Here is a 23,189-nt window from a genome sequence, read left to right on the forward strand (position 1 = left end):
TGAACAGAGTTTGGGGGCGCCGAATTACACTTCGGAGGTCCGGTTTGGCGCATCAGGTGACTTCCGTTGCATCGTAGCAAACGGACGAAGCACGTGCATCTTGGGACCGGCAGAGCTACACCGCCCTAGGCCGAAACGGGGTTAGCGCCATGACTTTAGCGTGCAGCTCCCGACTTCCCTCGTCATCGGGGGATTATTGGCTCCGCCTGCAACTCGATCGCTTCTTTTCTCTTCTGTCTGACCTGGTCCCGACAGCCTGACAAACGAGAAAGAAAACTTCTACACTTTCCTGACTCAATTTTCACTCGACGTCAAACCCCTGTTCTGTCCCTCTCGCCCTGTTGTTCGTCGTCGTCTTCAATCCAGCCTCCAATCCCAATTGACCATCTGCCCGATCCCCGTTGCGGCCACCAACCTCACATCTTATCTTCACCATGTCAAGCCAACCCCTCCTCCAGACTGCCCCAGGTAAGCGATATACTGCAAGCTTTTTTCAATCGCAACATTCAATGCCATCTCCCAATCGGCCCCTGCGCCACCAAGCTGCTCCCAGACTGCCTCGCTAACGCATCACTCCCAGGCAAGCGCATCGCCCTCCCCACTCGCGTCGAGCCCAAAGTCTTCTTCGCCAACGAGCGTACCTTCCTCTCATGGCTCAACTTCACCGTTATCCTCGGCGGTCTGGCCGTGGGTCTCCTCAACTTCGGTGACCGTATCGGTCGCATCTCCGCCGCCTTGTTCACCATCATTGCCATGGCAGCCATGATCTACGCCGTAGTGACGTTTCACTGGCGTGCGCAGAGCATTCGCCGGCGGGGGCAGAGCGGTTTTGACGACCGCTTCGGACCTACGGTCCTTGCTATTGCCTTGTTGGCCGCCGTCGTCGTCAACTTTATCCTCCGCATGCGTGACAACGAGTTGAACTGAGCTCGAGCTTGACTGAGCTGAAACTCTTGCCGTGCTAAATTGCTGGCCTTGTCCCTCTATGAATGATCTCCCGCCCACTTTGGTATCACTCTTGGTCTGTCCCATATATGCCACCTCGCTTTGCCTAGCGTTTTCATCTCTTTCTGTTTGTTTCCCCTGCGGGACTTGACCTCCTTGGCCGTTTGCATTGCAACAATGTCTTTGGTCCTGCTGTCTTCTGTTACTTCTGTCCATGATTTCCATCCGTTCATACTGGGTTTTTTCTGGCGCTTTGGGTTCTCTGGTGTCGTTATTTATCGCATGTGATATGTTACTAAGACTTGACGGTTTTATATCTCAATTGAAGCAGTTCATGCCTCTTGCCCCATTCCTCGGTCAATCTAGTTTTCAAAACTAGCTGTAGCTGATACAGTGAATTCCGAGTGACCTCGTTCGCCGAGGATTAAGGTTAGCATACGATACCGCCTTGGCGGCTTCTTGCATTGCCACTCAGCCTCAGTAAATGTAGAATATGAAGATAATCACACAATATTATTATCAGGCTTACGGCCTCTCAGCAGTCCTAAAATCTATTTGCAGTAATTCTTGGCCAGGACATTTCCCTTCATAAACCCATCCGCAATATACTCCTCGAAGCTCCAATAATCCTGCTTCACACCCTCTCCAACAATAGTAGCATTGCTCTCAAACTTGGCATTCCAGTACGAGCTACCACGAGTATACTGCGCCCACGCCGACAATCCAGCGTGCAGATTCTGCTTCCGCAGAGCAAGCTTATTCTCACCACCAGTCTCCATGGCCCACTCACCCACGAAAGTAGGGAACTTGCCATCACCAGCAGACTCCTTGGCATCCTTGCAGATATACTCGGTAACATTCGCACTCGTCGCCTCGGGGTACTGGAAATAGTAATGGTGCAGGTCGAACACAATGTTCTCCGAAGCATCGAAGTGAGGAGACCAGTACTGCTCCGTCTTGAAGCTACCCTGCAACATAACGGGGATCTTGGCATTGATCTTCTTGACGTGCGCGATGACGGCGTTGAAGTACTTCAGCAGCCAGACAGCTCCGTCGTCGGTCAGCGCGGCGGCTGTGCCGAACACAGAGAGATCTGTGTTATCGGCGGGCTCGTTGATAGGCTCGATACTGTAGCTCTGCGGGCTGCTAGAGGACTGCACGAAGGCAGCTACCGCGTCGACGGCGCGAAGCGACCACTCCAATGCGGTCTGGTTATTCCACCACCCCCAGTTGCCAACCTTCTCGCCGATATCGAGTCCGTTGGTGCCGCCGGGCAGCGAGTGGAGATCGAGGACGACGTGCATGCCGTGCTTCTGGGTGGCGTGCTCGGTAATGCGGCGCAGGTGCTTCTGCTGGTTACCAGAGTACATCTGCGAGCCTGGCACGCGCACCCAGGCAGCGTAGGTAGTAGGGATACGCAGGATAGAGACACCAGCGGAGGCGAGGGTGTCGATGTCTGCGGGGGTAATGTAGGTTTCGTAGCGCTGCTCGAAGACGCGAGAGCAGGCGGAGCCTAGGTTGGCGCAAATAGTCCACTCGTCGGAGGCATTGGCGCCATAGGTAGCCCACCAGCGGGTGTCGATGGTAGATTCTTGTTCGAGCCAGCCGCCCAAGTTGACACCATAGCCGGTGAAGGTGCGCCAGTTCATGTAGCCATTGTTCTTGGAGTCATGGCCGTTGGAAGCGAGTGGGGAGGCAAAGGCAGTGTGAAGGGAAGCCAGAGTGGCGAGCCAAGTGAGGGAGCGCATGATAGGCAGGGGTATAAAAAGAGAAATCTATAGATGCTTGACCCGGATGACTCTTGAGGTAGATCCTTGCCGTCGCTGTCACCCTTATATACCCCCGAGTTCACGGACAAACCTTGGAGAAAAAAACTCTACGTCCACAAATCATCTGCCGGACGTGACCATCCCCCGGTTCGTCTTCCCCATATTCCCCAAGCATGTAAAATGTGGGGAGGGGCCCCGGAAATCCCAGCTTCCTCATGGAGGGCGTGCGCCGTGCAAACGCGGCAGTCTAAACCGGTTGGAGGAATTGCCGGTGGAGACGTACTATGGAAAGCAACGAATTCGGTTGACCGTTAAAGGCTTGGGTGATTTGCTCGGACATTCCAGAGGCACAGAGCGAATGAAGATGCTGGGGGTTTGAGTTCTTGGCTTGCCGAATAATAGCCGAGCGGGTCGGGAAATCCGAGATGGGCCTTTTCTCTCGTGTGGCGTCAGGGGAATTCGGGCGGGAATTGTTCAGCAAGGCTTCGGCTTGACGGATGGTCATAATATCCCGGGGTAGAAGAACGTGTCGGGGTTTTTAACGCTGTTATTGCTACTATCATGGTTGAATAGATTTTATAGCAGGATATAGATGGTTCTACTGCAGGGAGTGTTTCATGGGTGGGCCCGAATCTGTCAGTGCCGACAGTTGGTGAACCGGCCAGTGGTCAACCGTGGAGTCCCGTCCGATCTCGGCCGGGCATCGGTGGATAAGGGCATACTGAAAACTAAGAGGCTACTATACTAGCGATGTGGGTAGAGCAAGAAGACTCTTTTCATGGTTCCGCTCCATCTTTCTAGTAAAAACTCTTCCAATGTCTACCGTTGGATTCAGGGGAAGCCTGGTTGTGATCTTGTCTCACTTTATACCACACATGTGACTGCCTCCATCCATGATATCACTAAGTGGCGATTAGCGTGGCAGGCTGCACCATTTGATTCTTCTTCTTATACCCAGCCCATATCGGCGGGAGGCAAGCCACGCTGACCGCTGGCTATCATCAGATTTAATCTAACGCGGAAATAGTCAGATCAAAAGACTAACCTGCTACACATTCTACCTGACTCCATATCAAAAGCCATGACTAAAGGGGTATCAGCCTCCCAGTAAATAGAGCGTTCCAGATGGACCGGAAAGGACTAGCTTACAAAATTGATAGCACCGAGATGATTGCGTCCAGCGAGGGAGGCATGTATTGCTCTTATGAGGGCGAATGCGATCTAAATTAAGCATTAGGTCGGTTTCTGTTCAATACAGACGCCATACGTACAACTATCCAACCCAAAGCAAAGACAGCCACAAGGCCTGCCTTTTGCTTTTTGGTTGCATGCAATTCGAACAGAATTCGTGTTGGGAGGATGACAACTAAATGATCAGGTGAGAAAGCCAGGTACTCCTGTATTTGTTCAGAATACTCACTCATCACATCGGAGACTATGTCTAGTGCAGTAGTCCCAGCGAGTTTTCCAAGCTCCCTCGACTGCCCCAAAACACAAGTTCCTTTAAATAATCAACCATTGTGCTATTCGAGATTAGGAGCATATGAGGACTCGCTCACCTACCTGAAGTAATCGAGAAATTATCTTCAAAGGGTAGACAGCCCAGGAATTGAATCAGGAGACATCCCAGCAGATTCATTGTCGTGAAACCGAATACGATATACCAGCTTACGACGTAGTTAGCATGGTTTTCCAGATGTTCTTACAGAAGGCAGAGTTGGGGGGAGGAAGAATGCAGGCATACCCCTCCATGTAAGTAGGAATTGGCAGCAGAAATCGACGGAAGAAGAACAACATGGAGAACTTGACGCTCCACACAGCAAGCCAAAAGATAACCAGCGACGCCTAGATATGTCACATCATTGTATCGTAAGCTAATTGAGAGCTTTATACTATCTCGTGAAGCATCCGGATGTTTTTACTTACAAATGAATAGCGTAGTACCGTGGACGCACTCGCTTCCAACAACGGATTCGCAGACAAACTCCCGGTCGTAATGGAGTTGCTATGAAATACTGCCTCTGCCTCAAGGTAAGGCTGAATGGTGAGAGTATGCAAAACGGTTTGTACGCTCAGGAGGATGAAAGATAGAATAGACAGATAGTCATCGATCTTCAGCCTCTCGCGAATCGCGATCCGTGACTGGATACGTCCAATAATTAGGAGCAGCGCAACACCGTAGAGGCTCCATAGTAGCGCCTGCGAAAACGACTCCGTTAGATAGCCACATAGTATAGAACAACTGGGGATAGAGATCCTACATATTCGCGCCCTCCCTCCATCGCTTCATTTAAGCTCGATCCCTGTGGGTTGTACGCATGGCTTCGCAATCGGTATGGAACTGTCTTCAGAAGGAAAGACTTGAGGCGAATCTCTTTCGCTGGAACCACCCCAATGCCAGTAGACTTTGGTCACGAGACTAGTAACCGTAAACTTGACTTGGTGGGTGGATCATAATTTGCGGGGAAGCAACCAACGGGGCGGATTTATACGTCTATAAACTTCGGGCGTGGAATTAACTAATCACCACTCGCTTGTGGCCAAGTTAGTGCAAAGAAAAGAGCCGTTTATGTTCCAGGCGCGAAAGAGCTAAAATTGAATGATATTGTCTCGTCTTTCATGTTGGGTAGTTGCCATGAAAGCCTTTAAATACGCCATTTCTATTTTCTCATAAGGTAGCTTAGACAACTATACCTCACATTCGACTGTGGGACCCGTGCCGCCTTGTTCGCTGTGTCTGGTTCGCAAATCGAATGCCAAACCCGTCCTTGAAGACCTCTCGGATACTCTCTAGCCCCATACCAGCAGTTTCTGGATACGTGAATATCACAAGAAGCCAACCCGCAAAACATAGACCAGCATATAGCCCAAATGCGCCCGTAGCAGTTACGCTGCCGACAAGTGAGAGAAAAGTCGCGGAAACGATTATATTGCAGCCCCCTAAGTATCAGAAATGAGTGTCAGTCCGTTAGCGTGTTAACTTAATAAAAGAGGGAGTTTCACTGAACATACAGCACACCATTGTTAGCAAAGAGGTGCCAATGGCCCGAACCTCCAGGGCAAGCAGCTCATTCGCTGTCCAGGGGATATTCCCTAGAGCAATCGCATAAAAAGAAACGAAGATAGACAAAGAGGCAAGAGCTAGGGCCTTGGTCCATGATGGTGCCTCGCCTTCCAGCTCCAGAGCTGAATTTAAGGGGATATGTGAGAATGCCACGGCAGCCATGGCGAGGGCAATTGGAAGCCCCCATATAGTCCATACGAGCATTCGACGGCGGCCAAGGTCGACGAAGAACAAGGCGACAATAGTGAAGAAGAAATTTGTCCCGGAGACGATCAGACTGGCGGCGATAGGGTTGGTGAGGCCGACTAAAGACAATCATAATCAACAAAGCTTCCCCTCTGTATCTCCTACAACAGGGGACATGTCATTGCAGTAGACAATCAGAATCAGATAACTTACTAGCGGCAAACAACGTCCCACTATAATACATCAAAATGTTAAACCCACAGAGCTGTTGCACAGCCATCAATCCACAGGCAGAGATCAAGGATCGACGGTTAGAAGGGACCAACCAAAGTTGCTTCCACGACCACATCAGTCGACGGACCCCTTGATCAAAGGAGACAGAGCAATTAACATCCTCACGGATGATATGTCCTAGTCTCTGAATATCTGACGGCGGACTTCGAGGATATAGTTGCTGCAAAACTACCACAGAGTCCTCAATTCGACCGCGATATATGAGGTGCCGAGGTGTCTCTGGGTATACTGGGAAAAGCGCGACTTGTGCAAGCGCTGGGAGTGCTCCGAGCGCAAAAAGGTATCGCCATCCTAGTTCGACATGGGAGAATGCCGTGCCACCTGCGTATGCCAAAGCTTGTCCGCCAGTGACTGCCATAGAGTAGACAGTAATCATGCGACCTCGCAGTGAAGACGGTGACAGCTCTGCGATGTAGATAGGTGTGACCTATTAAGTCCACGCCAGGCGCGAGGTTAATCATCCAAAATAACAAAGCTCAAGTAATAAGAGTCATTACCATTGTCTCAAAGCCGATCCCAACTCCAATGATAAACCGGGCAATTCCCATCAGAAGAACTGAATATGCCGACGCGGCAACTACCGAGCCAACAGTGAACCAGATACATCCGATTCCAATCACCATCTTCCGGCCGACCTGTCATAAGGTTGTTAAGATCTGTAGCATAGAGACTTCCATACGGGAAAGCGACAAGAGAGTTGAATAAAGGTAAGCATACCGCATCGGTGACCAAAGCCGCCAACAACGCACCCACAAATGCACCTCCCCCAGTTAGACTTGTCAAGAGTTGTTTCTCAGAGTTGTCGAGAGGGTGACCCAGGTCTGAATGAAACAGCACCAAGGCACTCGAAATAACACCAGTGTCGTATCCGAAGAGAATACCGCCTATCGAGGCGGACAGCACACAAGTCCACACATACTTTCGTGAGTAGAGCGGAGTGTAGAAGGGAGTTTGCTCGACATGCTCCAACTCCAGCGCTTGGGGACCGTCATCGGGGTGACATTGGTCTTCAGCGTTGGAGCGGATACGCTTCTGTGCGTGGAGATGCTCCGACAGCCGCGGCTTCATACTTGCACCGGGTATGGGGAGGCAAGTCGCTCTCAGATCATCATCTGGCAGTACCAAGGGGAAATGAATATCATCGCGCAATGCTCATCCTGTGTCTCTTTCTGTGATTCCGTGCGTGGCAATATCTCATCCTGAACTCTCTCTACTCATCCAGTGTCGTCCGTCCAAGCTCTGATTTGTTCTCGTTACAGCCACAAATTAAGGTTTCCTGTGACTGAACCGGAATTTTGTGCCCTGGGTCTGGGGTTGATTTCTGTCAGCATTTATGCTCGATAGATTAACCTCCTCTGTCAATATCTCTGAACAACAGGTGCGTAGTTAGCTTTAGTTCATGGGTGCGGTATTCGGAGTTGAAGGAGTAAGAGTCAGCGTTAAGGGGAGGCGGAATATAGCTTGAATTTGATTTGGTTGACTTTTAATTTATCTAGATTTAGAGCAACGATTCTCTTGAAGACTGGTTATCGGTGGACAGAGATTAACGATTAGCTTACCTGTCTAGCCGCTTATCTCATTTGTGGTAGTAACCCTAATAGATCCGCGTGCTTGCGATAGAGCCTATTAAGCTGATGTACGGTTGCATCAGCAAATAATTCGAGTGTATTCAATTAGACACTTCCCTTCTCTATAATGCCTTAGTTCAGTTTCCCGCGGAGTCCATCTATGCCGCAGACCGTACAAAGCATCAAAATATATTGCCGACGCGAAACTCAAAAGTACGGCAAAAGGTAACCGGCATGTTCTACAAGCTAGCTCTCAAGGGCATCTCGGAAATTTTTAAGCATGACTTCGGGTAATTTGCGCGACCCTACCCAAAGCTGCAAAGTCTTATCATTGGTGACTACGGCTGCCGATCTTGTCATGAGTGGCACGATTAGGATACTACGGTCCCAGCTAGAACCAGCTGTGGCTTTGTATCGAACTATGCAGATGCAACTATGTTGTTTAGAGCTATGGTAAAATACATGTAGCAGTAGATACTCTGGTCAATTGGCATATCTCGGCATTAAACCGAGAAGCCGGTTGTGAAGATGCACCTTGTGTATAGGTGCGGGGAGCGATGGCTTTGACATTGAACCCCGCACCAAGTTATAAATGGGGCCCGCAATTGATGTTCACCAAAAATGCAACTGTTGATCTTTTCCTGTAGAAGGAAAAATGTCGGAAGAATTGTCGGTGATTCTCGTCTGGTAATAGAGTAGCACGAGGGGTTGGTGTGATTCATACCGTCAGAAATATACTCTGAAATCTGTGCCGGGTGGATAGGAGTATCTGCTTCTCTGGGCTGCACAATCCTCTGGTCTCATACGAAACGTTAATTTGTGCAGAGTCTGTTAACGGACAGGATAACTAAGTAATACATCATTGAAATACTACCAAAGTCGCTATCGCGTTGATGCTTGGTGATTTTAACGTTGCACGCGGGACAGAAGCCGCAAGACCAGGTCTATATCTCAATGTCACCCCTGCCTGCACTCTTGCTAGGACCTTTCTGGATTATCATGCCGTGCAAGAAGTCCCTGGCATAATGTAACCATTTATGGTAACCTGCAAGGGGGGCATAAACACGGAAGTCGCTATGGAGGGTAGATATATATACTACGTCCTCCACTCTCGGCAATCATCTCGATAGCCAGACCACACCACAATCATGTTCTATCTCGGTTGTACCCCATGCCTCCGGGCTTTGATTGTCACTCTTCTCGCTCTTGGGTCAGTCAATGCCGTGCCCACCCGCCGTGACAATGGCCTGCCGGCGGTGTCACCAATTCCTCAACAAATCTCCTCCTCTGGAAAGGGTGTCTCACTTTCTGGTGGAGCTGTAACTATCGTTACAGGGAATGCTACAGATTCGGCCACTATTGATGCAATCAAGGCAATTGTTTCTTCTGCTGGAGGAAATGCCGTTGTCTCAACGAAACCCACCGGTCATGGCACACAGATAGTCATTGGCACCGAGTCCGAGAACCAAGTTGCTGCTGCCATCGCAAAGGCTCTTACTGGTAACTCTGCGGATGGACTTGTTGCCGATGGTTATGTCCTCGCATCTGGCGACTACAAAGGTCAGCCGAGTATTGTCCTCAACGGTGTAGACAAGCGTGGCACTTTCTACGCGGCACAGACCCTTCGTCAACTTGGTAGCGGCCACAATATCCCGGGCGTCAAGATTCGCGACTGGCCGCTCATGTCAATTCGTGGTTCTATCGAGGGCTTCTATGGTGAGCCATGGTCTCACCAAGCACGTCTGGACCAATTCGTCTTTTACGGAAAACACAAAATGAACACCTACATCTACACGCCCAAGGATGATCCACTGCTCCGTGCGGACTGGCGCACACTTTACACAGGTGACAACCTTACTCAGCTCCAGGAGCTCATTGAAACTGCCAACACAAATCACGTCGACTTTACCTTTGCTCTCTCGCCCGGCCTGGACTTGTGCTACTCCTCCGATGAAGACTTCAATGCTACCATTACAAAGTTCGACCAAGCCCGCAATCTCGGCGTTCAGAGCTTTTACATTGCTTTCGACGACATCCCTACCGAATTCCACTGTGATTCGGACAAGGCCAAGTGGGTCGACACGGGCAACTGGCACTGGCTTGCCGATGCCCAGGCCTACTATCTGAATCGTATCCAGGAAGAATATGTGGTTCCTCACGGCCTCAAAGATCTCGAAAACGTACCGACTAACTATGCGGGCAGCCAGCCAGACCCTTACAAGGAGGAATTCGGTACTATGCTGAACAAGAATATCAGCATTCAATGGACCGGCGAAGGCGTTTTCAGTGACCAGATCAACGACACGAGTGTGCAGCAGGCGGACTCGACTTATGTCACCGACAAACTGTTCTTATGGGACAATTTCCCCGTGAATGATGGAAATCGGAACCGGCTGTTCCTCAACCCGCTGACTGGCCGTTCCCCAGACTTGTACAAGTATCTTCTCGGTTTCACCTCGAACCCAATGGAACAGGCATACGCCTCCATGCCCGCTCTCGCCAACTACGGAGACTACATGTGGAACGGGCCAAAGTACAACGCGGATGACTCCATGGCCGCGATTCTATGGGAACTTTCCGGCAGTGACAAGACCGTCCACAACGCCCTCCTCGCATTCGTCGACATTAACCAAAACTGGCCCTATCGCACACCCGAGGTGTATTCGCCTCAGCTAAGCAGCGACATCGCCGCATTCTGGGCCGCTCGAAAGGCCAAGCACGGAGGTGGTCACGGAGCATCAGCGCTGATCAACCGCCTCGCCCTTCTCACCACGCTTCCCGACATTCTCCCACGCATGGCGATGAAAGGCTTCGCTGATGATGTAGCGCCCTGGTCGACTCTTGCTATGCAATGGGCAAAGGCTTGCCAGCATTTGATTTCCATGATCGACGCCGTTGACGGCGGAAACAAGGCAAAGGCTGAGAGCGAGTTCAACGCTGCGCAAAGCTGGGTCAATAAGACCAAGGCTAAGACTGTTAATGACCGTAATGATGATGGTCAGGAGCTTCCTAACTCGATCACCCCGATTACTGGTGATGGGTCGTTTGATACGTTTTTGGCTAATGCGACGACTATTTATAAGAGTCGGTGAATGGTTGTGGGGGACTGGTATGGGTAAATGGATTTTGGTCATAGGGAAGGCATTACGGAAGAATGTACATAGTATATAGTGCCTTGAAGAAATGTCTAGAGAGACTACCCGTCTGACCAGTCATTAATAGACATTGTATTGGTTGGTGATAGGATGTATATTTGATGGGTTTTATCAGAATACAGGATCCATGATCATCTGTACGACTGTCCATTCCATCTCGGACCAATCGGGGCATTCATCATACAGAATAGGCCCTCAATCAGGATCGTGATATCCTGCTGCCACTAATGTGAAGTTGACACATTCGCAGGCAATCATGACTCTTTGACTAATAAGCAATGCATTTCCATCAACTATCTACCTCACGGAAAGTTCCTAAGGGTAGCCTCGACAAGATTATCCGGTCCAGTACAGAAAAATATCTTGCTAGCCGGCTTCACACGAATGAACTCAGTGCAAAGAGCGATAACATCCTCAAAGATAACCGTGTACTCTGGCTTCCCACGAATACACCATCCAACGAGGATACCATCCCAAGGATGTCCTGCCAATGTTTCTTTCAACTGGGCTAACGCGCCGGGTATATCATTTCCATCAAAGTCGAACCCAACGTTATTGAAGCGATGTACTTGGTCTTCTGGGGCTTGGGACCAATTCTTGGTGATTACGTCGGTGATTGGGTGGCCGGTGAGATGGCGGCTCATACTGACAGTGAGGATTTGGAGGGGTTTGTTGGACATTGTTTCGGTTTTTTCTTTTTTTGTATTTTGATGGATCTGGAAGTGTTTTGTTAATATCAGATTAAGGTTGTCAAGAATTTGGGGGACTTGATACCGATTGCTAGGGAGTTTTGATCCAAAATTGTGCATTATTGGGGGATGTGATAGGATATTGTATACAACTACCACTATCAGGACCAAGCATGATTTCTAATCAAGCTCGGACTTAGGACTGAACTCCCCAATCTCCACTATGTCTATTGTATGTAGTAGCCTTGCCAGCCTTGAGATATTAATATACCACGTGACTCCATAGTATTGTAGCTGCGGGATGGCCTAGCCTTGTCCGAGTGAAGCTCCACGAGGAGTTCAAGGTTGGACCTCAGCTCCAAAGTGCACAGTCGGCAATAATTCCCCTCGGCCCATGCTGTTGGTGGCTTGTTGCCACCACCAAACAAGAAACATGACCCAGCGCAAGCAAGTACCCGAACCACCAGATCCCAGCTGAGCACTGACCCTCCCGTCTCAGGGCCGTCACAGCATCAGGGTCCGACCGATTCGACCCGATTCCATGTGTTTCGCACAGTTTCCAGGGCAAGGCTCCCGAGGACTGTGACCAGGGTTCTGAGTGGATTGTCAAACGTACTCTTTGGGTTGATAAACAGCACAGCCTAACCTCGTCCTGCAGTGATAACTGTACCTAACTACAGTACACTATCGCAGGGCATCCATTCAGAACACTACGGAGTACATACTTTGAACTTCCCCAATTGACCCCGGTCGGCTTGGCCAGTTTTATCTGTGAAGGGGGGTTCTCCCCTTCATTGGATACAAACGGGCTTTCTACCAATCAACAAGCAGGATCGGGTTGAGGGAGGCCCAGACCACACCTTATCCTTGGCAGGTCTTGGGGCTAGGGAACCGACTGGTGGAGCTGGAGGAGGATCATTGACTGGTCTAGTGGAAAAGGCTGATCTCTTGGGGCCCTTTTTTTTTTTGGTGGACTGGATACATCGCCCGGTCATGGTATGGGAGCCGCACGCATCCGGACTTGGGAGAATGGGAGAGAATGGACATTGTGATGGATCATTTTTTGGGCTGAGGTGGGTAGTCTAAGCGATTGTGGTTTTGGTAATGCAACTGTGTACTGTAGAGTACATAACTACCCATAGTTTAGTTACTCTGGATGTCTTACTTTCTCCCAGTAAAAGCTGGTTATCTTATACTCTTCAGTCCGTACTTTTGAAAGTATAAAAGCACTGCATGACGTGTCGTAGATCGAGAGCCCTCCACGTCAGAACGAGGTAGTTCAGTGTCTTAGCAGTACAAAAAGTGATAGTGTCGACGATAGTCGATAGGAGAGTTTCGACAATCACATCATGGGCTCCACCTAGTGGACTGCGTCAGCACTGTAGCCTGTAGGTCTGTTAGATCCTATAGGAAGTAGTACTGGACTCCGTATCCCCATTCTCCGTAATCCATCCTCTTCTCTCTTTCCCAGGGGTGTTTGCGATTCCCCCCCTTTCTTCTCTTTCCACACCTTCCACGCCTTCCATCACCACCACCACACTTGGTCTGCCCATTTTCCACTTCCCTCCCTTCTTCTCTCTACAACTTCTTCCTTTCCCTCCCCCTTTTTTTTTTTTCCTCACTTCCCACTTCCTCTTTCTTCCTCTTCCTCCTTCTCTTCTTCTACTCTTCTCCACCTCTCATCCTCGCCTCCTCTTTAATAGATTTTCGCCACCTTCTTCCGTAATCTCTCCACCTGGCCTCCACCCCCCAAGTTCGCCCAACTTGACACGGTCGCGCGACACTCTCGTCGTCGACGTCCATTCCTTCCACCCCCTTCTACGCCCTTTCTCTTCACACCTCACCTCTCTACCTGTAATTCCATCTGGTCTCGTACCAACAAAAACCACAAACCAAAGAAAAAAGAGATTTTATTGTGCCTTTTTCACGAACTCCAATCAAAACAAACACCCTTACCTCATCAAACTGTCCGACCGTCCGACTCCTCGCGCATGGACCCAGTCGTCTATCGCCGATACTAATCCTCCCTCGTTCGGCCCATCCCAGCCCAACTCGGTTCGCCTGCCCACCTCGCATGGCATGTTTCGCCTGCTACCCTGGCCCTCTCCCATAGGAGGGAACAAGGTAATGGCGGAGGAAGTCAAGATGCTGGCTCCGGCTGGCTGCGCTCCGGGCATGAACATGAATGTCAACGTCAACGTCAACGCCCTGTCACAGTCGCTACCGCCCTTGCTCAAGCGTAAACGCACCGATTCCTCCGCGACCGACGCTCCCGCTGCAACCAAGCCTCGTCCTGAGCCATCAGTCGTCGCGCCAACCCTCTCTACCTCGACGCCGACCGTCGTGCCTGCTTCGGAACCCGTGGCAGCGCCCGTCGCGACATCGCCATCGATTACGATAGCGCGCGAGCCGGCGCCGGCGCCGGCCGCGAGCGTGCGCCCGGATGTGAATCGCCTGCGCGAGACCATCACCGCCCAGCTCAGTCTCGAGGTTCTCCTCAAGCACAACGAGCTGCGCCTGATCGACCAGGAGATTGCAAAGTGCCAGGTCGCGCTGGAACAGTTGCGACGCTGCGCTGAGATCCCTTACCCGGGGTCTGCAATCTCTGGTGTGTCGGCCGATGTGAGCGCTGGCACGGGCGCGTCGGTGCTGCTGCCTGGAAATGGCCCGGCACCGATTTCGCCCGCGCCTTGGGGTGTCACGGAGGGTCCATACTCGCGACACTACGCGAGATGGCTCCTGCCGGACCCTCGGTTCGACGGTGGCGAGGTCGAGACGGGATCGCTGGCGGTTCGTGACGGTGGCTTCATGGTGCCGGAGGGTCGTTCAACCCGAGGAAATCCAATGGACTTTAGCTCGCTGGCGGGCAAGACTCGACCGTCGCGTGGGACTCCTCAAGCGAAATTCCAGTCTTTGTCGTCTGGGTATCCTGTTCCCAAGGAGAAGCCTGGACCGATGCTCATCCGGCGCAAGTCGGATCAGGTCCTGGTCAAGCTGGTTTGTCTCGACTGTCGTCGGGATAACTTCTCGAGCACTCAGGGTTTCATCAACCACTGCCGTATTGCGCACAACCGGAACTTTGCCAGCCATGACGCTGCTGCGATGGCTTCGGGTGAACCGGTTGAAGTCGATGATGCGGGTGCTATCGTCGGTGGTACCGCTCCTCGCAGCGAGTCGACCAGCAGTGTCCAGACACCCGGGTTTGTGCATCCGTTGATTCGCTCTGCTCAACTCCCTACTCCTTCGAAAGAGTCGGCTACGCCTCAGACACCCTCGCCGGTCAATATGCCTGTCGCGGTTGCAACTCCGCCTGCTACGGTGCAGCAGAAGCCCGAGCCCCGTCGTCAGTCCGAGTCAGTCCAGGCTACGAGGAATCCTTCCTTCCTTGCTTCCCCTGCTACGCCGCATCTGTCTGCACTAATGCGCGATCGCGGCCTCGGACTGAACATGGACAAGCTTGTGGCCGAGGCCAAGACTCCCGTCGATCTCAGTGGTCTTTCTGACGATGATTCGGATGCCGATGAATCGGGACACCAGTCCACGGGAACCAATCAGACCTCGTCTCAGCAGGGCGCCCCCGTTGCTCGTCATCCCATGCGCACCCCGACGGCTCAAGCTGCTCTCCAGCGACCGGAGGGTCGCAAGGGTATCGACAGAGAGCCCCATGACCTGCCGGACTTGACTCCTTCCCGTCCGCCGTATCAGCAGTCTTTCCTCGATCTCTCCTCGCTCCCCAGTGGTCCTCACCCTGCACTGACCGACTCGTCTCGGGAATGTGTCAGCCTGGACCACTCGGTCAACCTGAGTCCTAACGCACTCGAGTCTAACCAAGCCCCCAGCCTGGTTAGCGATGACGAGGATGACTACGAGGCGGCCTCGGACTCTGACAGCCCGAGCTCTTCCGAGGCTGACGAGGAGGAGCAGGAGTTCCGTCACATCGAAGTCGAAGATGACGAGCGTGCTGGTGCTCCATCTGCTGCTACCGCCGAAGCCAAGCCCGGTCCATCATTGACAAACCCGGGTCCTCAGGCTGCACCTACGCTGTCCAAGCCGTTGAAGCAAAGCCGCTCCAAGAAGATGTCTATGGTTCCTACATTCGGTGACCGCAGACGTGATGAGGAACAAGTGAGCTTCGTGCACCCCAACAGCGAGGAAGCCAAGCTGAAGCGCTCGAACGGGCAAAAGCCTCCGCAGTCGAACTAGTGATGTTCTCCTGTGCACCCATGTGAACCTCAACGGTACCCATGATTCACCACACACTCCCCTCTTTGCCAGTGGGCACGGTACTTACACTAAAGTACCACGCCAACTCGGCCTTCTATTCATAAAAACCCCATTTAAACCCTACCCATCTTGATTTTAATTTCCCTTATTCGTTCTTGCTTTGCCACCGACACCCCCATCTTGACGACGGCTGGTCCGGCCCACCCAAGCAAAGAACGCACGCGTGAGAAACGGATGATGACACCCCCCTGACTTGACTGCCCTGCTTTAACCCCTTCATGACATCGTCTGTATTTGATATTCTTGTCTCCACCACCTCCTCTTCTCCCTCCTTGTCTTGTCCTTCTCCCCCACATTTCTTCCCCCTCCTTCTTCCCTTTTAATGAAGACCTGTTTTACGGCCGGCATGGTTCTTTGGTTTCTGGTCTGTTGGGCTGGGCTGTTGTTGGGGGTTTCTGTACATAGGCGTGCTTCTTGTTTTTCTTTCTTCCTTTTCTCTGGTTGAGACTGCGGATTAAAGATTCAAAAATGTGATAGCTTGAGAGTATAGAATTATGAGGTTTTGATTACATGTTTTCTTTCTGGATCAGATGTAAAGTGTAGATGTTGGCTGAGGTTGATCGGACTCTGTTTGCTCTTTTATAGTTTGATCTGAAGACCATGAGGCGAGGAGAGGGTTGAAATCGAGATACTGGATTATCTATCCTCTGATCTATGCATTACTGGATGTATGCACCTCCAAGATGATCCTCGTGCAAAGCATCACGTATTGTTGCGAAGACCCGTTGCAGCCTCAGGCATCAAGATTGCGGTGTTTGCAGTCGATGTGGTAGCTTATCGCGATAACGTCGTGCTTTTTTGTTCTGCGACATCCGAGCACCAATTTGGTTCTGCGATCTACGGATTCTTTACAACCGCGACGTGGTCAATTGGAAGCTATTTTCGATTGCCATTCTAGCTCAGCCCTTAACTGGAGCTTTGGCTTGACAACCCGCAAGATCACCAATTGAGCTTCAGCATCGCGGTCGCGATCAATTCGGCACCTGAACCTTCAACTACGCCTTACACCCTCTCAGCAAAAAGACCATTCTACGATAGCCATCGCGCAAAAAACACCAATCATGACAAAGGAAATCGATACCCCCACCGCCCAGGCTGGCGCGCAAGAAAAGACCCTCAAACCAGCCGAGGAATTCATCTCCCTCGGCGATGCCAATGACTTCACCCTCGAAGCCGCCTCGGACGTCTCCTCAAGTGACTCTGAATCCGACTCGGAGTCTGAATCTGAATCAGACGATGAAGAAGTGACCCCCGACGAAATGACCTTCCACCCCCACCGCATTACGCTTCCCACATTCCGCCGTCTCCTCTCCTGCTACCAGACCACCGTCGAGCAAGTGCACCGGCGCAAAGTCATGCTGAAGCTGCAGCCCAAGCCGGAGAAGGGCTCGAAGCGGAAGGCGGAGAAGAAGACGAACACGGCATCGGCGAGCTTGCGGGGTGCGATGTTGCTCCAGAAGACGGAGTTTAATGCTTCGGAGGAGAAGTATATCAAGGAGGAGACGGAGAAGTTTTTGAAGTTGGATGGGTGGCGGTATGAGGAGATGCCCAAGGTTATGGGGGAGAGGCGGGAGAAGAATAAGGGTGAGGTGTTGATTAAGGATGATTTGATTACTGTTATGGATTGGAAGACGTGAGTTGGACTTGCTTTGCTGGAAGTACCGTTTTGGATGATGGGCTAACTGGCAACAGGAAACATGGTATTCCCCGTCCAACTCTTATGGGAATGGTCAAGTCCAACCAGAATAAGAATGTGGTCAAGTGTTCTTCTACTGCCATGGCTGCCCTTTCGACTGAAGACCCCATGCTCGCGCCAAACGAGGCTTTCCCTAAACCCAGCATCGACGCCTTCGGTCCCCTCCGCGGCGTTGGTGTGGCCACTGCCTCGCTAATCCTCTCAATGGCCACTGCTACCGGCAACCCCAAGCAGCAGGTCCCATTCTACAGTGACGACGTCTACCTCTGGCTATGCATGAAAGAGTTCCCCGAACCAGAGGAAGAAGAAGAAGAAGAAGACGCAGCCGAGGAAGACCAAGAAGCCGACGCGGAAGCCTCAACCGACAAAAAGCGTGGTCCCCAGCCCCCCAAATTTAAACTCAAGCGCACAGTCTCCAAATTCAAGCGTACCAACGGCGAACTAAACGTCAAATACACCATCGCCGAATACCGCAGACTCTGGGACGCAAGCTGGGAACTCCGCGAACGCCTGAACCGCGCCGCAGAATCAGAATCCGAGTCTACATCCATCTCCCACACCGACATTGAAAAAACCGCCTACGTGCTACGCAACATCGCCGTATCGGGCTACTTCGAGGGCCAGAATCCGGAGGATGTTGCCCGGACGGCGACCCGGCAGAAGGCGCGCGTGGACGCTGCGATGAAGGTTGAGAAAGCGCGGGCTGATGCTTCTGGTGAGACTGCTGCGCGGGAGAAGAAGCTTGCTTTGAAGAAGCAGAAGAAGGCGGAGAAGGAGGAGAGGAGGGCTAAGTTGAAGGAGTTGAAGGCGAAGCAGAAGCAGAAGAAGAGGGAGAAGCTTGAGGGGGAGAAGCGGGAGGGCGAGACTGCGGGTAGGAATGCTAAGAGGAGGAAGGTTGAGTAGGTGGTGTAGGGTTGTGGGTGATGAAGATGGATTGTTAAAATGTATGAGGATGGGTTGGTGGGAGTTTGTTAGCGCGTTGTGTATAGTTTAGTATATTCAATCTCAGGATCGATATTGAGTTCTGTATAAATGGGCTATCTATCTATAAACATGGATTATAGATTTTGAATGGGCTAGAAATTCAAGCTCTTGGGGTATTCTATACTTTCACAATCTAGCAGAGGTGGTGGCCTTCTTTTTCATTCGCTGTAATCTCGATCTCTGGACTGATCTTTGGACTAGGAAAAGCTCCCAGAATCACCTTCGGCTTTCAATCGCTCGAGATTATGAGATTAATCATCGATTCTCATAACGGGACTTGATCATACAAGAACTAGACATTCCGGCTTTGATGTCTAATGAGACGGAACTTGATAATTCATTGATTCTAAGATGATATCTGTCTGGAAATTTGGAAACGTTCAGTTAGAACTCTAATTTCCATGTCTTAGATTCAACAACTATCTAGATGTTCTTGCTTGTCTGTTGTTAACGTCTGGGTGCCCGGGTCAGCACTGTAATGTTGTTGAGGTATCTAGTTGGTGGGAGCTGTAGCAAGGGATGATGATATGACAACCAGCCCTTCCATGTCAGATCACAATATCCACCCATAAAAGCGTAGGCATTGCAATCGGAATATCCTCACAGAATCAACTAATATGGAATGGATGCCAGATAATCCCAACAAGATCAATACATCCCGATATTGCAAATCTTTCCTAATCATGCTCTCCGTCTCCGATTAGTTGATAGTTTGCCAGGCCAACCCACTTGATATAGCATAGTTAATAACCCTGCACTGCCAGAGTTTGCATGCATTCAAAACCTTTCGTTCCCGTTCACCATCGAACCCTTCATGAAAGCGTTATTGCTTCTATATGTGTTCGGCTATCTCTTCCGACTCCATCCTATCCTGCGATACCAGTAGTAGCCGACATCTTCACATTCCAGAAGTTGTCTGCAAAGACTATCATTGGCTAGCTCACTAGGGGTAAGGTCCCTTCTGGAATGCAACTCCCCAGACTCACGTAGGAATGCCTAAGAAATATGAGAAGCTCATTTCCAACGTGTCCTTTCTAGCAGACAGGGCCCTTCATCTCTTAACAGCCCCCGGCAGATATGTTCGAAGGAATGATCCTTCCTATCTGGGTAGAATGAAGTCATCCCATGGAAAGTTCGTCGTAAGCCAACTTTACCAGCCACAACTAACAATTGATGTTCTCGTCTTGATCGCCCCCTATCCATCGGCAACTATGGTCTTCTTGACTAAGGATCACCAATATCGATACACACCACTCTAACTGTTTTCCTCATCCGGACACCCCGGAGAAAATATCCACATAGACGTCCCCCTTCCATTATTGGCCCCTGTCAAAAGTCCCGCCGCAATCAGCCCAAGATCGACTAGAAGGAATCTCAACGTTCTTTCCCACACAACAAGAATGCAAGACCTAGCTTGACAGACCCTTGAACTGAAGAAGTAGAAATGCTATATCATCCAGCTCCCCCTCTCGTAGAAATTTGCATTTATTGTTTCCCCCATCTCCATCTCATCCAACCACCCAATCATCTATCCTCTATCCGAGTAAATCTATACTCCGCTATACTTCATATCAACCGTCAACATGCGCTCCATCGCTACAAAGCTTCCCCTCCTCCTCGCCGCTTCGGCTACTATTGTCGTTGGCCTGGATGCGACTACTACGGGGACTAAGTCCGTTAGCACGGGGTCTTCGAGTAAATGTGCTGCGCAAAAGTATGCATGAAGCCTGACTTGGAACGGAACACGCGAACGAATCAAATCAGATGCTAATAACTCACCCTCCCAGGGTCGTCGACCAGTGCCTCCAAGACATGAAATTCCAACTTGAAAACTGCGGTACATATGACTGGGACTGCCAGTGTATCGGTAGCACCAACGTGGTCGAGTACGTTACCAACCCTATCCCTCCATCCATAACCCTCACCTCTCACGACCATCCACATCTCCATCTCCATCTTCATCTATCTAACCAACCCCGCTCTTAAACAGCTGCTACAACAACTGCCCCGAACACCCAGACCGAGTCGGCGCCCAAACAATCCGCCAACAAAACTGTGCCAACGCCAAAGCCTACGACCCAAAAACAACATCCTCAACCCCCTCCTCAACCGCAAGTTACGACATCCCCAGTTCCTCCTCCTCCGCCGCATCGTCCGCCCACGCCTCGGAGTCCACCAGTATCCCCAGCGGCCTGAAGAGTACCACCGACGACGAGGACTCCAGCTCCGAGCCGACCAAGTCGCTGACAGGCTTGGCGGCAAGTTCGACTTCGTCACAGGGGGCGGCCGCGGGGGCTGTTGGGGCTGCTGGGGGGTGGGTTGCGTTTTTGGGGTTGGCGTTGGGGGTTTTGTTTTAGATGAGATGACTTTTTCTTTATTGGGGGTTGAGTGAGGTTTGGATGTTTGTTTTTGAGCATTGCATTGGGCTTTATGAGGCCTGGTAGTTTTAATTTTAATTACATTTTATTGACTCGAGGTGTGCTTTGGGGTTAGGATGTTTGTAAAAAGGTTGATATCGTAGATTATATCAGTAAGTACAGCAGGCGAATGGGAATGTCGCTACTCGGGATTTCTCCAAATGTGCCGAAAGTTCTAGGCCAAGTATATGTTCGCACGGGAAGAGCAAGTCCCTGGTATCTTAATACTTGTACTTCATATGTCTAGTTGATATTCTTTCCACTAGGGATACATGTCTTTACATAAGAATTGATCTATAGTCAGGTCATTCATTGCAATCTATGGACACGTAACCTATTACACAAATGCACCAATCTCCCATGGGTATACCATTTACAGACCCTTGGCCTGCTTAGCCTCAGCCAAAGCCTCCTTCAGCGCCGCCAGGGCCTTGTCAATGTCATTGCGGTTAGGATCCGAAATGCTGACACCCATGTGACCGAAACGGATGTACTTGGTAGCAATCTCCTTGTGCAGACCAGCTGCGAAGATAACACCACGCTTCAGCAGACCGGGAAGCACATCCGGCGGGGAGAGACCGTCGGGCAGGTACATGGCAGTCATACCGTGGGCCTGGCACTCGGGCTTGGGGGCAACCTGGGACAGGCCGATCTCGGCAATGGCAGCCTTGACCTTGTCAGAGGCGGAAGTGTGAATGGCGAAGCGCTCCGACATGGGGCGGGAGGTGATCTGGCTGAGGGTAGTGTGCAGGGCGTGAACGAGCTGGGTAGGCGGGGTAGCGAAGTAAGAGGGCTTGCAGGCCTCGTAGTTCTGCATGATGGGGAGCCAGTTGGCGATGGAGGCGTAGTAGGAAGCGGGTGGGGTCTGGCGGGACTGGGCGCGCTGGATAGCGCGGCCGGAGCAGTAGACGATGCTCAGACCGGGAGGGCAGCCGATGGCCTTTTGCGAAGCGGTAACGACCGCGTCCAGGTCCCACTCGTCAAAGGCAATCTCCTCCGAGCCGACACTGCACACGCCGTCGACAATGACGAGGGTGTCTGGGCTAACGCGGCGGACGATCTCGGCCACGCGCTTGATATCGTTGAGGACACCGGTGGAAGTGTCGACGTGCGTCACGGTCACCAGCTTGTAGGGCTTCTGCTTCAGCGCGGCCTCGATCTCCTCGAAGGAGGGGCGGTCGCCGATGGGCGCGCGCAGGTGTGTCACTTCGGCGCCATAGGTGGTCAGGCAGTTACCGAAGGAGTCGCCGAAGTAACCGGTGTTGAGGACGAGGGCATTCTCGCCACGCTCGATCAGGTTGGCGGCGACCAGGTCCCAGCCCAGAGTGCCGGAACCGGCGATGAGGAAGGGCTGGGCGGAGGGGTTGGTGGACTGGAAGAGCTTGCGGAGGAGGGTCAAGGTCTCGCCAAAGACCTTGACGAAGCCGGGAGCGACGTGGCTCTCACTGTATCAGGGAGAGGGCAATGTTAGTTTCAATTGATGTTGCAGAACAACTTCACAATTGATGAGTGACTCACGCATAGTGGGACATGGACTGGAGCACAGCATCGTCAAACTCAATGGGGCCCGGGATGAGCAGAGTGTTGTGAGGGGCTTGGATAGACATGGTGGGCGACTTGGACGTAGGGGAAGAAGCAATGGAGCGATCAATGGGTTTATATTCGACGTCGTCGGGAGCCAGGGAGTTTCTCTCGGTCGAGAAGGGAGTGTTAAGCTCAGGCAACGGTAGGCGCTGGTCCAGGTGTCTGGAGATCAGGCTAAGACGCTGCGTCGTCGATGGGGGAGCCAGCTTTTCCGATTTGCGGCGGGGGTGCCGCGGGGTTACTGTCTGGTTGAGAGGGATTGGCTTGCTTGTGAATTCCCGAGGGAAACAGGCTTCGAGAGTTCGGGGATCGCCGCCGATAGGGGAGGGGGGAATGGATGGGAGGACAGCGATTGGCTGTGGAGGAGGTATGAGCAGGAGAGGAAGTATAGATCTTGAGATGGGAATTGGAATCTCAAGTCAAGGTGGATGATGGTGATGAAGATGAGGAGGAATCTGGGGAAGTATTTATGAAGATGAGGTGCTGGCTATTCCTGCCATCCCCAACCGTTTTTCTAGTTCTCCTTTGTCCGTCGCGGAGAGTCGACGGCCGGA

The 23,189-nt window shown here is 51.5% G+C and overlaps 9 protein-coding genes across 9 annotated transcripts; 5 read left to right on the forward strand and 4 right to left on the reverse strand.

The window, feature by feature from the left end:
• Nucleotides 1–434: 434 nt before the first annotated feature.
• Nucleotides 435–927, forward strand: N7496_006363 (putative vacuolar transporter chaperon Vtc1; the record flags this gene model as incomplete). The annotated part of the gene is made up of 2 exons (XM_056699292.1): nucleotides 435–468; nucleotides 581–927. The coding sequence occupies 2 exons, from the start codon at nucleotides 435–437 to the stop codon at nucleotides 925–927; spliced, it is 381 nt and encodes a 126-aa protein (XP_056554705.1).
• Nucleotides 928–1,496: 569 nt separating this feature from the next.
• Nucleotides 1,497–2,693, reverse strand: N7496_006364 (uncharacterized protein; the record flags this gene model as incomplete). Its single annotated transcript, XM_056699293.1, has 1 exon — nucleotides 1,497–2,693. The coding sequence occupies one exon, from the start codon at nucleotides 2,691–2,693 to the stop codon at nucleotides 1,497–1,499; it is 1,197 nt and encodes a 398-aa protein (XP_056554706.1).
• A 2,716-nt stretch (nucleotides 2,694–5,409) lies between these two features.
• Nucleotides 5,410–7,326, reverse strand: N7496_006365 (general substrate transporter; the record flags this gene model as incomplete). Its single annotated transcript, XM_056699294.1, has 5 exons — nucleotides 5,410–5,654; nucleotides 5,727–6,083; nucleotides 6,178–6,685; nucleotides 6,756–6,893; nucleotides 6,976–7,326. 5 exons carry the CDS (start codon nucleotides 7,324–7,326, stop codon nucleotides 5,410–5,412), a joined length of 1,599 nt encoding a protein of 532 aa, XP_056554707.1.
• Nucleotides 7,327–8,974: 1,648 nt separating this feature from the next.
• Nucleotides 8,975–10,918, forward strand: N7496_006366 (beta-N-acetylhexosaminidase family protein; the record flags this gene model as incomplete). Its single annotated transcript, XM_056699295.1, has 1 exon — nucleotides 8,975–10,918. One exon carries the CDS (start codon nucleotides 8,975–8,977, stop codon nucleotides 10,916–10,918), a length of 1,944 nt encoding a protein of 647 aa, XP_056554708.1.
• Nucleotides 10,919–11,283: 365 nt separating this feature from the next.
• Nucleotides 11,284–11,661, reverse strand: N7496_006367 (uncharacterized protein; the record flags this gene model as incomplete). The annotated part of the gene is made up of 1 exon (XM_056699296.1): nucleotides 11,284–11,661. One exon carries the CDS (start codon nucleotides 11,659–11,661, stop codon nucleotides 11,284–11,286), a length of 378 nt encoding a protein of 125 aa, XP_056554709.1.
• A 2,136-nt stretch (nucleotides 11,662–13,797) lies between these two features.
• On the forward strand, nucleotides 13,798–15,873 carry N7496_006368 (uncharacterized protein; the record flags this gene model as incomplete). The annotated part of the gene is made up of 1 exon (XM_056699297.1): nucleotides 13,798–15,873. One exon carries the CDS (start codon nucleotides 13,798–13,800, stop codon nucleotides 15,871–15,873), a length of 2,076 nt encoding a protein of 691 aa, XP_056554710.1.
• Nucleotides 15,874–17,015: 1,142 nt separating this feature from the next.
• N7496_006369 (uncharacterized protein) lies at nucleotides 17,016–18,553 on the forward strand (the record flags this gene model as incomplete). Its single annotated transcript, XM_056699298.1, has 2 exons — nucleotides 17,016–17,587; nucleotides 17,647–18,553. The coding sequence occupies 2 exons, from the start codon at nucleotides 17,016–17,018 to the stop codon at nucleotides 18,551–18,553; spliced, it is 1,479 nt and encodes a 492-aa protein (XP_056554711.1).
• Nucleotides 18,554–20,217: 1,664 nt separating this feature from the next.
• On the forward strand, nucleotides 20,218–20,991 carry N7496_006370 (GPI anchored serine-threonine rich protein; the record flags this gene model as incomplete). Its single annotated transcript, XM_056699299.1, has 3 exons — nucleotides 20,218–20,348; nucleotides 20,422–20,520; nucleotides 20,625–20,991. 3 exons carry the CDS (start codon nucleotides 20,218–20,220, stop codon nucleotides 20,989–20,991), a joined length of 597 nt encoding a protein of 198 aa, XP_056554712.1.
• Nucleotides 20,992–21,424: 433 nt separating this feature from the next.
• N7496_006371 (alanine--glyoxylate transaminase) lies at nucleotides 21,425–22,658 on the reverse strand (the record flags this gene model as incomplete). The annotated part of the gene is made up of 2 exons (XM_056699300.1): nucleotides 21,425–22,496; nucleotides 22,570–22,658. 2 exons carry the CDS (start codon nucleotides 22,656–22,658, stop codon nucleotides 21,425–21,427), a joined length of 1,161 nt encoding a protein of 386 aa, XP_056554713.1.
• Between the last annotated feature and the right edge of the window lie 531 nt (nucleotides 22,659–23,189).

This window comes from Penicillium cataractarum, assembly GCF_028827025.1.
Source record: "Penicillium cataractarum strain IBT 29864 chromosome Unknown utg000005l, whole genome shotgun sequence".
Taxonomy (NCBI): Eukaryota; Fungi; Ascomycota; class Eurotiomycetes; order Eurotiales; family Aspergillaceae; genus Penicillium; species Penicillium cataractarum.